The sequence below is a fragment of the Xenopus laevis genome, chromosome 9_10S (genome assembly GCF_017654675.1).
Source record: "Xenopus laevis strain J_2021 chromosome 9_10S, Xenopus_laevis_v10.1, whole genome shotgun sequence".
Taxonomy (NCBI): domain Eukaryota; kingdom Metazoa; phylum Chordata; class Amphibia; order Anura; family Pipidae; genus Xenopus; species Xenopus laevis.
This window is the reverse complement of record NC_054388.1, coordinates 96,724,728-96,737,087: the sequence shown is the minus strand read 5'-3', so window position 1 is coordinate 96,737,087 and position 12,360 is coordinate 96,724,728. Positions and strand designations below refer to the sequence as shown.

The 12,360-nt window shown below is 37.4% G+C and overlaps 1 protein-coding gene across 1 annotated transcript in view; it reads right to left on the bottom strand.

The window, feature by feature from the left end:
- daglb.S (diacylglycerol lipase, beta S homeolog) overlaps window positions 1-12,360 on the bottom strand; it is a 30,054-nt gene that overhangs the window by 17,048 nt on the left and 646 nt on the right. The window contains exons 2-4 of the mRNA XM_018239180.2: window positions 10,603-10,754; window positions 2,548-2,722; window positions 1,326-1,584 (exon numbers count right to left, since the gene is read on the bottom strand). Of these exons, the coding sequence (XP_018094669.1) occupies window positions 1,326-1,584; window positions 2,548-2,722; window positions 10,603-10,754 (586 nt within the window). The remainder of the gene's footprint in view (window positions 1-1,325; window positions 1,585-2,547; window positions 2,723-10,602; window positions 10,755-12,360) is intronic.

Sequence of the window (12,360 nt, the reverse complement as noted above, 5' to 3'; positions counted from 1 at the left end):
ATATATCCACCATTAAGGTCCGCACTCGTCGTTAAAAACTGAACTCGGGTGCTGTGTGTAGATCGTAAAATCCAAAAGTCCAAAAGTTTACACGCACACCGATGTTAATATAAATGTTACTTTATTAGGAAGTCATTAATTATATTGCATCAACGTTTCGGTTCGGAATCTAGAACCTTTCTATATATATATATAAAAAAGGCGGATTCTTGAGGAGATATTGAGATTAATTTGCTGTTTCTGCACCCGGGCACATTTACTGCTGCTATCGAGAGTGCTGGTATCAGAGTGGAATAAATATATACATATATGATGCAATGTTTATTACCTTTTCTAAATAAATTATGACGAAAGAAACGGAGTGCGTGTACATACTGGAGTTCTGGATTTGGCAATCTATACACAGCACCTGGTGGATGATTACACGACGACGTGTGCGGAGTTTTACGGTGTACAAAGAAGGACTGAGATTCATGGGATTACAATAATGTGATGGCGAATGAAAGTGTAAATGAATATACTTGATAATGCATTGTGTGAACACCCAATGAAATCCTGCTGTTAGTTTCCCCTCTCCCTTATCTCTCTTTCCCTTAATTGGGAAAACTATTTATGCACTCACAATGTTTGGTGTATATAGGCTTGATAAAGGACCCATTGGGGCCCGAAACGTTGCCTTTTTGATATGTCTATTTTGAGCCAATAAATCACCTTTTCAGCAAATTGCCAAGTTTCCAGTGTCAACTGCGTTTCTTGGATCTAAAATTTGAACCTAGGCAGGTTTGGGTCGATAAACTGCACTAGCACCTGGTACCTAATAGGTCTTACAGTAGGTAGCGCACTCTAATTTTGAGTGGCTTGTGCATAGAGAGAACAGCAAAAGGTTACTGATGCAGGAAGTGTCTCCTAGAGCTTCTTTGCTCCTTTCTATCACTCAAGTGTTACAGGGTCAATTGAACTAAGCAAAAAAGTGTCGAGAGAAGCCCCCTCCATCAATAACGTTTGGCCATTCTGTCTGAAAAAACATAAGGGAGCACTCCTGTAACATGTAGCTCATCTCATAAAAAGATAATTCATGCAAACTGAAAAGTTTACAGTGATGTATGTAGGTGCGCACATGTTCCCTTTAACTCTGATATAGGGCACCATAAATGAGAACCTCTGTATCTAACTGAGATAGGTCCTGCACTGTGAAATGAGTGGGTTATATTCTAATAAAAGGCTCTAATTTGGTTTCTGTTACAGGGGGCAGAGCTTGATAGTGTACATGAAGATTTATTACCATGTTACAAATCAGGAGATCCAATGCATCAGCTTGAACTTACAGAGAAATAACTGCTGAGAAGCTCAGCGATGTTGGAGAAAGCCACTCTGTTGTCATTATCTTTGCCAATGCAGCAGCACAGGAGTCGGATGCGCGTCTCCCACACACGGGTGGATGCCTTCCTAACGTTGTAAAGTACTTGCTCTGACTGGCTGCTCTCCAGGTTCTGGGGGTCACTGGGTCTGTACAAAGTCTTCTTACGGCCGAGCGGGTCAAACACGAGCACTATGGCTATTGTAGTGAGCAGTATAATGACCCAACTGCAGGACACAATTATAAACTGTTATACTGTAGTTCTGCTGAACAACACATAGGGGGTCATTTATCAAAATCCAAATTTTCCAAATAAAAAAAGTCCAACCAAATTAGAATCCACAATTTGACCTCATTTATTATTTAAAAAAGCACAAAATAATCGGTTTGGGGGAAAAACCCAGAAAATAAATGTATGAAAAATCGTATCGTACGATTTTTTAGGAGGTTTTTCCCGAATCGTACTATTTTTTCGAGCTTTTTCCTGAATTGTACGATTTTTTCGAGCTTTTTCATGAAAAGTCCAGAAATAGTCAGATTTTCAAGGTAATTCCAGCGCAGACCACAGAAACTTCCAAATAGGATAGGGACCTTTCCCATTGACTTATATACAACCTCGGCAGGTCGGAGAAGGCGGATTTTCCGATTCAGACTTTTTACAGCCTTGGGGTATTTTTTTCCACTATAAATTCGGAATTTATAGTAAAAAAAAAAACTCAATCTTTTTGAGTTTTTAGCATTCGGACTTTAATAAATAAGCCCCAAAGTGCCACACACAGCTATTCATTTTCTCATTGTATTTAACACCACAAATGAAAAATATCTGAGCTGGATATGCAGACTTCATTTCAAACATACATTGTAGCAGTTCAACTACTGAATGGAGAACAAAAAAGTTCATGTAAAAATAGGGACAGTCCTAGCACAAATACAAACTGGATACTCTGAGCACTGGCAAAACAAGCTGCCCCCCATGGGCTCCAAGTTCACTTTTACCGAAAAAATGATGAGAAAACGAATGATTATCATAGGTGGATTTTGCTCACCATAGTTTAGCACATAGCTAATGTATTTCATGTGTGTTGCATGCACTGTGGAGCAGCAGAAAATGTTCCTGCACATGGGGAAATATATGCTATAAATACAGCCTGTCTACTGCCAGATTCCACTGATGCAAAAACAAAGATTACCTGGCAATGACTGCAAAGAGTATGACATGCACCACCACCCGATCACATTGCATTCTATTGTCCGACACCCAGATGGCTCCCAGGACAGCCCAGACAAACTCTGGAACATAGAGGGCCAGCCTGATATACACCAGTTTTGGCATGCATTTTCGAGGCCCTGGGTTGGCGATTGTTCCTGCAAAAGAAAAGAAGAAAATCCTGATTCAGAACCTGCAGTGAATCTCCATGAAATACAGATCTTCATAAGGCAGTGCCAGTACCTAGATTAATAGCTTCTACTTGTACTGGCAAAATTCAAGGCATTTTTTTTTTTTAAGTTTTTGGTTTGTAAACTCAAAAAAAATCGAGATATTCAAGTTTTTTTCATGATTGTATTCCAAAGTTTTTTACATTCAGATTTTTTCATTAATAAGCAAACATTCGAGTTTTTTTTTTTTAAAATTTGTGAGTTTATTCGAAGTAGAAAAAAACCGAACAAACCCTTACATTAGATTTTTGATAAATAAGACCATTAATTGATCCATTTCTCTATAGTATCTGTGGAATATTAGCAACTATTGTATCAATTCTAACAGCTACATTTAGGGGCAAATTTACTTATGGTTGAATATCGAGGGTTAATTAACCCATGATATTCGACTGCCGAATGGAAATCCTTCGTCTTCGAATATCGAAGTCGAAGGATTTACTGCAAATAGTTTGATCGAACGATTAAATCCTTAGAATCGTTCGATTCGAAGGATTTTAATCCATCAATCGAACGATTTTTCTTCGACCTAAAAATTGTTCCAAAGCTTATGGAGACCTTCCCCATAGTTTTTTTTTTAAAGAGACAGTACTTTGACTATCAAATGGTCGAATAGTCAAACGATTTTTAGTTCGAATCGTTGAAGTAGCCAATTAGATGGTCGAAGTAGCCAAAAAAAACGTTCGAAATTCGAAGATTTTTTTATTCTATTCCTTAACTCGAACTAAGTAAATGGGCCCCTAAATGAAACTCAGGGATTCTGCTCAGCAGGGACAAAGATAACAAATGTATCAACGTAAGTTGGCCATAGACGCAAAGATTTTTCGGACCGTGTGTGGATCATCCCAACATTTTTTTGTACCATGGCGATCTGTCGTTTAGTCAATTGGACAGGTAAGAAGATTTCGGTCGGCTCGTCGGAAGATTGCGACGAAACCAACAGAACTGAAAAAAGTGTGAACAACCCCTTTTATAAAAAAAAAAACTTGTCTTCTTGCCTGGGTGAAGGTAAAGTATCAGGTATAAAAGGGCATAGTATCACACTCAAGTCAGAAAAAAAAATTAAAAATAAAGTCAACTATCCAATGTTTTGGTCACAGGTTTTTTTCAATTGGTGGGTATGAATTACTCCTTGATATACACATTTTATTGTTTTTATGACTTTGCTTTTTTTTTTTTTTTAAATAAAACTAATTTTACATTTCAGCTCCCATAATGCATTGTTTCACTTACAATGCCCTGTGGGTACCTATTATTTTAAATTCCAGTGTCAAATGCAGAAATTGTTATCAGTGCTAGAAATATTAGCTGATAAATCTTTAGAGAATTAGTCGACATTTGCACTTTTTCAGAAAGCAGTTAATGGAGACCGTTAATGAAATGTCTTTCTTGGCCGTAGTCTAGCTGTATCTTGAAGGAATGAGTGATATATTTCTATTGTTTACCCCAACTTAAGCACTAAAACATCTTTACCTCAGCAGTTTCACTGAAACAGGAGAACTTGTTCATAGAAACGAATACCTGACATTTTTTTGTTCTGAGACTCGTTCATTCGTTTAAAAGAATAAAACTGGATTTATAAAGTTTTAATTGTCAGGGGTAGTCCTTTGTTTGGTATATTGTTTAGAATTATTGCAAAGCTTGTATCCCAGGTTGTAGGCTTGCATTCTCTTTACTAAATATTTCTCTTTTGAATGGCAACTAAATTATAAGACTTATCAGTGTCCCTCCTTTTGGCACCTGGAATGTCAGGATTTTGCAGAATACACAGTACTTAGCCTGCTGAAGTGAAACAGGTTCTATGTACAATTCCAGGCTGGAGAGAGGGGTATATTGACAGAGCAAGTCCTCTCCCATAGGAACAGACATAGCAGTAACAGAGGTTGGAAAGTCTTTTCTAGAAATTATTCAAAAATGTCAGTGTTAACAATGGTCTTAAAAGGGTCTAAACAGAAAAGGAGTAACTGAGCTAATGGCAACTAACTAAAAGTAATGGAAAGGGGATATTGATATACATATATTAACCATGAGGCCTGTTATCCAAAATGCTCGGGACCCAGGGTTTTCTGGATAATGGATATTTCCATAATTTGGATCTTTATACCTTAAGGGAGAAGGAAAATTGTTAACCACTTGGGGGTGCAAATGTTGGGCACCCCCAAGTGAATGTATTTACTTACCTAAAACCCCGGGCCGGTGCTCCAATCAGCAGAAAACTGCAGCAAGCACCACAGAGCGATTCTCTTCTGGCTTCTTCTGGCTTCTCGGGCTACACATGCGCATTTACGAAAAGCCGAACTTTTATTAAAAATTCGGCTTTTTCATTTTACTGCACATGCGTCTGCCCCGGGAAATTTGAAGACAGAAAAAGCCGGAAGAGAAACTGTCAGTGGTGCGTTTCAGGTAAGTAAATACATTCACTTAGGGGTGCCTAAGATTTGGCACCACCAAGTGGTTAACAACTTTCCTTCTCCTTTAATACTAGAAAATCATGTAAACATAAAATAAACCAGGCTGGTTCTGCTTCCAATAAGGATTCATTATATCTTAGTTTGTATCAAGTACAAGTTACAGTTTTATTTTTACAGACAAAAAGAAAAATTTAGAAAATTTGGATTATTTGGATAAAATGAAGTCTATAGGAGACAGCCTTTCCATAATTCTTAGCTTTCAGGATAACTGGTTTCCGGATAACGGATCTTATACCTGTATATATACATATATATACCTGTATATATACATACATATATATATGTGTATGTATGTATGTATGTATGTATGTATGTATGTATGTATGTATATATATATATATATATATATATATATATATATATATATATATATATATATATATATATATAGTAAAGAATGGACCCGCACTCCAATGTTCTTAGTGAAAAAAATTTTTTGTGTTTTATTCACAATGCATATCCAACGTTTCGGTCCACGCTGGGACCTTTCTCAAGGATAAATGGCATTCTCACAAACAGTGCTTAAATCCCTTTAGAATTGGCGCCAAGTATGACGTCATAGGATGGAAAAACCCCAAGTTAAACATTCAGAACATTCGTATTGTGGTAAATACAAAAAGTGTAATACATACAATTCACCACTGGGTGTCACCGTAGTGTCGATGGTGGTAGTGTTCAATTGAAACAAAAGTGTCCATTAAAAAGTGTCCATTCATAAAGTATTGATGAACAATCTGTAAAATTATACAAATGTATTACTTTGTTGTTTGTTTCAGGCAAATGCAAAAAAGACATTATATGTTTCAACTCATATTTAATCATATTCAATAAAGTATTTTATGCAACATAAATCTGCTACAAAGAGCTTTCATGTATTTTTTATATATATAAATATATAATCTGCCTTATGTTTTGCTTGCCTTTGCACGATGGTAACAGGGGATACCTATCTATTCGAGGAAACAGTTAAGCAACAATTGCCCATTAAGGCCTTTTGGTGTCACACATTCGAGTTCATGTATCCAAAAGGCTTCTCTTTGCAGGAGTGCCTTATTGCTATCACCCCCTCTTGTCCTAGCCGGTACATGTTCGATTGGCATGCATCTGAATGCTGCAGGGCTGTGTTTTGCCTCTGCCCAGTGTCGGGCTACTAGCTGCTGGGCAATATCCTGTTTTTTACCCATTGCTTTAATTTCCCTTTCAGGGTCTAGTGCGGCCCTAATGCTTGCTCTATGCATGCCAATTCTTTCTTTGAGCATTCTAACTGTCTTTCCACAGTAGATTAGCCCACAGGGACATTTGATTATGTACACCACTAGTGTGGTTGTGCATGTCATCCTATGTCTGATGCTATATCTTTTCCCTGTGCGTGGGTGCAAAAATTCATTACCCAAGATAAGGCTACTACACATGACACATCCTGAGCACTTATATACACCTGGTCGAGGTGAGAGGAAATGTTGTGTGTTAGAGCTGGTATACTTATCCAACGGATCTGAGGGACTTAAAATCTCTTTTAGAGAACTCCCTCTCCGGTAACTGAATTTGGGTCTATGTGGTAATTTTTTACCCAACATATCCTCACTTTTAACCAGTTCCCAATGCTTTAGCACACATTCACGCGTAAACCTGGAACTTTCGCCATATTGACACACATAATACATGTCATTTTCAACGCTCTGTCTGTTAGTAGTACTGGTCTGTCGTAGAACTTCATCTCGATCTAGGCTCAATGCCCACTCTTTTGTGCTCTCAATCAGAGTATTAGGATAACCCCTTAGCAGGAATTTTTTGCACATTTTGTCTATATCCTCCACCCTCTTGTCCTCCTCACTGTCAATCCGTATTACCCTCAGTAGCTGGGATTTTGGCAATGAATCTAACAGGTGCCTGGGGTGATTACTCTGGTAATGCACCAGAGTGTTCCTGTCTGTGGGTTTTACATATATGCTAGTTTGCAAGGTGTTATTAACCTTATATATTTTTACATCCAAAAACTCTATATGATCATCATTGTGATTTAAGGTCAACTTAACTGGGTTAGTCAGATTATTTAAATATGCAACCCAGCTTTCAAGTAGTTCCACGGAACCCGTCCATACAAAGAATATATCGTCGATATAGCGCCTGTAAAAGGCGCCATATCTCCTGAATAGCTCGTGACCCAAGACACATTTATTCTCATACACATGCATGAATGCATTAGCGTACTAGCATACGCTAATGCGTTCATGCATGTGTATGAGAATAAATGTGTCTTGGGTCACGAGCTATTCAGGAGATATGGCGCCTTTTACAGGCGCTATATCGACGATATATTCTTTGTATGGACGGGTTCCGTGGAACTACTTGAAAGCTGGGTTGCATATTTAAATAATCTGACTAACCCAGTTAAGTTGACCTTAAATCACAATGATGATCATATAGAGTTTTTGGATGTAAAAATATATAAGGTTAATAACACCTTGCAAACTAGCATATATGTAAAACCCACAGACAGGAACACTCTGGTGCATTACCAGAGTAATCACCCCAGGCACCTGTTAGATTCATTGCCAAAATCCCAGCTACTGAGGGTAATACGGATTGACAGTGAGGAGGACAAGAGGGTGGAGGATATAGACAAAATGTGCAAAAAATTCCTGCTAAGGGGTTATCCTAATACTCTGATTGAGAGCACAAAAGAGTGGGCATTGAGCCTAGATCGAGATGAAGTTCTACGACAGACCAGTACTACTAACAGACAGAGCGTTGAAAATGACATGTATTATGTGTGTCAATATGGCGAAAGTTCCAGGTTTACGCGTGAATGTGTGCTAAAGCATTGGGAACTGGTTAAAAGTGAGGATATGTTGGGTAAAAAATTACCACATAGACCCAAATTCAGTTACCGGAGAGGGAGTTCTCTAAAAGAGATTTTAAGTCCCTCAGATCCGTTGGATAAGTATACCAGCTCTAACACACAACATTTCCTCTCACCTCGACCAGGTGTATATAAGTGCTCAGGATGTGTCATGTGTAGTAGCCTTATCTTGGGTAATGAATTTTTGCACCCACGCACAGGGAAAAGATATAGCATCAGACATAGGATGACATGCACAACCACACTAGTGGTGTACATAATCAAATGTCCCTGTGGGCTAATCTACTGTGGAAAGACAGTTAGAATGCTCAAAGAAAGAATTGGCATGCATAGAGCAAGCATTAGGGCCGCACTAGACCCTGAAAGGGAAATTAAAGCAATGGGTAAAAAACAGGATATTGCCCAGCAGCTAGTAGCCCGACACTGGGCAGAGGCAAAACACAGCCCTGCAGCATTCAGATGCATGCCAATCGAACATGTACCGGCTAGGACAAGAGGGGGTGATAGCAATAAGGCACTCCTGCAAAGAGAAGCCTTTTGGATACATGAACTCGAATGTGTGACACCAAAAGGCCTTAATGGGCAATTGTTGCTTAACTGTTTCCTCGAATAGATAGGTATCCCCTGTTACCATCGTGCAAAGGCAAGCAAAACATAAGGCAGATTATATATTTATATATATAAAAAATACATGAAAGCTCTTTGTAGCAGATTTATGTTGCATAAAATACTTTATTGAATATGATTAAATATGAGTTGAAACATATAATGTCTTTTTTGCATTTGCCTGAAACAAACAACAAAGTAATACATTTGTATAATTTTACAGATTGTTCATGAATACTTTATGAATGGACACTTTTTAATGGACACTTTTGTTTCAATTGAACACTACCACCATCGACACTACGGTGACACCCAGTGGTGAATTGTATGTATTACACTTTTTGTATTTACCACAATACGAATGTTCTGAATGTTTAACTTGGGGTTTTTCCATCCTATGACGTCATACTTGGCGCCAATTCTAAAGGGATTTAAGCACTGTTTGTGAGAATGCCATTTATCCTTGAGAAAGGTCCCAGCGTGGACCGAAACGTTGGATATGCATTGTGAATAAAACACAAAAAATATTTTTCACTAAGAACATTGGAGTGCGGGTCCATTCTTTACTACATATGCAAAAAACTTGACCAACGCACCCATCATCTAAGAAATCCGGTAAGAGTGCGCTCACCACAATTGACTTTATATATATATATATATATATATATATTTCTTAAGGCCAACACACCACTACAATACTTGCATTGGGGTGCACAGTAACCAATTTAGGAAAAGACCAGCAACACTGAGTTACTCGTTAAAAGTTCAAAGCACATTCACCATTGCATGAATACAATTTTGTATTCTCTGAATTTTTCACAAGATATCTCAGAGTTGCTGTTTTTTTTTCCTGAGTATATATATTTAATGAATACATAGTGAATAATGTACCACCTATTGTGAAATAAATAGTGAATAAAGTACCCCCTCTTCTAAATTAGAAGAGGCAGAAGGCCGAGTGTTTTTATACAGGTCATGGAACTCCGAGGTAACTTCTAATATCCTCATATTTTGCAACTGGGGGTACTTTATTTATTATAATACACAAGTTTCAGTGAGTCATGTGACAGAAATGACATCAGTACTCACCGTTTATAACTGATGACATCAGAACTCACCGTTTATAAGGATATAATTTACAAGATATTCATGGCTTTTGTGTATTAGAAGGATATTATGAGTCACCGATAATGGCACAAGGTATAAATGCTTTTATACAGGCCATGAAACTCTGGTGACTTTTTAGTGTGTTTTGTTCCTGCAACCTACTGTGTGGCACTTACAGAGGTTGTTCACCTTTAAGTTCACTTTTAGTATGCTGCAGAGAATGATATCATGAGACAATTTGCAATCGGTTTTCAATTTATTCAAAAGCTCTCCAGTTTGCAATTTTAGCAATCTGGTTGCTAGGGTCCAAATTACCCTGGCAACCATGCAACGATTTGAATAAAAGTTTGGAATAGGAATAGAAAGTAATAAAAACAATAAATGTGTAGCCTTAAAGAACATTTGTATTTTTTAGATTAGAAAGTTGGAAGGAATCAGAAGGCGGCAAATAATGCAAAAACTACAACAGCTTGTTGATGCAGTAATTGTGCAGGCACAGATCCATGTTGTAGGGTGGAGTAGAGATTCTTTACTTACCCTCTGAATGAACGAAAGCTTTGGGATGTATTTTTCCCAAGCTGAGAAATCAAATATTATTGTCTGATATATAAATCGTATTCACAACATGTTAAAAGTGTCAATATTTGTTCCTTTAAAACAAACACCGAACCAGGCCCAGATGTATTTCTTTTCCTGGAAGAAATCAGGCCCTTTACTTATAGTTATGCAGCTTTACATGCACTTAGAAGATCAGTGCTTACCTTGCATGCTGACATACACAATGGCAGAGACCACACATATTATTGAGGCCAGTAAGACAATCAGAACAATCAGGTAACTGCGCAGAATGGCTCCTCCAACACAATCAAAATGCCCTTTGTGGACAAAATAAAGCACCAACATTCCGATCCACCTGAAGGAGAACAAAGAAAATAACATATTAAAGTCAAATATCAATGCAGCTGCGTTTAGACCCTTTGAAACTAAAATGAAATCCAATTAAAGGGCAAGTCAATCCCGAAATAAAAATTTGCCTCATAAAAGAAAATATAATTCTAAAAAACTTTCCAATATACATTTATTAAAAATGTTCAGTGTTTTAAAATTATTTGTAAAAACAACTTGCTATTAAAAGCAGCAACAGGGGTTGTTCACCTTTAAAGGAGAAGACCAACCTCCCTCCTCCCCCATAGACGTGCAGATCTGGCTTCAGGAGTTCTTTTTTTGGTCTTCTTCGGAATCTGAGCGGAGTTTCGGCGCATGTGCAGTTCTTTGAGAATGTAAAATGACTCCAACTGCGCATGCACCGAAAATGAAGGTCTTCTTCCAAAGTTTAAAGAAGAAAAGAAGATGGCTGCCGTGAACTGCGGGGGACAGATCTGCATGGAGGGGTAAGTAAAAAATTAGCGGCATTTGCCTGGGGGAGGAGGGAGGTTGGTCTACGCAGGGTAGGGTTTTTTTTTCTAGTATGGGTTTTTTTGTGTGTTGACATTCCCTTTATCTATAATAAAAATAATAATGATAATAATATATACATATATATATATATATATATATATATATATATATATATATATATATATATATATATATATATACATATATAACTGAGTGCGGTTATTGGATATTTGCAAGTAATTTGCAAGTAATTATTAGACCAGCACCCAGGCAGATGCCGCAGAGAGTGTTGTGAGTGCACCAGGTTGGAATATATATATATATATATATATATATATATATATATATATATATATATAACTACCATCGAGTAAGATCCCAGAACGTTCACTGCAAAGGCATTGTCACAATGAGATGTGATACACCCTATAAAGGTCAGTTTGAAGAAGACACAGACACAGACACAGAGTTCTCGCCCTACAGGATTTTCAAAACCTGCCAGTGGAACGCACCAATCAATTGCTATAAATATATTATAAAATAAACGGCTACAAATATCTTAAAAACTGTAAGAAAATTAAAAAACAAACAAACTCCACAGTTATGTGAATTTTTCCAACTCAGTAAAGGTTAAATGGAGACGCACAAAGTCAAGTTAAACACAAATCAATGTAGAATAATAGGGGAATGTGGGGCGAAAAACTGACAACATCAAGGGGCAGATTTATCAAGGGTCGAATTTCGAAGTTTAAAATACTTTGAAATTCGACCATGAAATTGAAATACTTCAACTTCGAATATTGAAGTCGAAGTTTTTTTCATCGAATTTGGGTATCCTGCGGTCAAAGTAAAATCGTTCGATCGAATCCTTCGAAGCGAACGATTCAAAGGATTTCAGCGATAGATTGAACGATTTTACTTCGACTTCCAAAAACTTAGAAAAATGCTCCGCAAGGTCCCCATAGGCTAACATAGCACTTCGGCAGGTTTAAGTTGGCGAAGTATTGAAGTCGAAGTTTTTTTTAAAAGAGACAGTACTTCGATTATCGAATGGTCGAATAGTCGAACGATTTTTACTTTGAATCGAAGTCGAAGTAAATTTGAAGTCGTAGTATCCTACT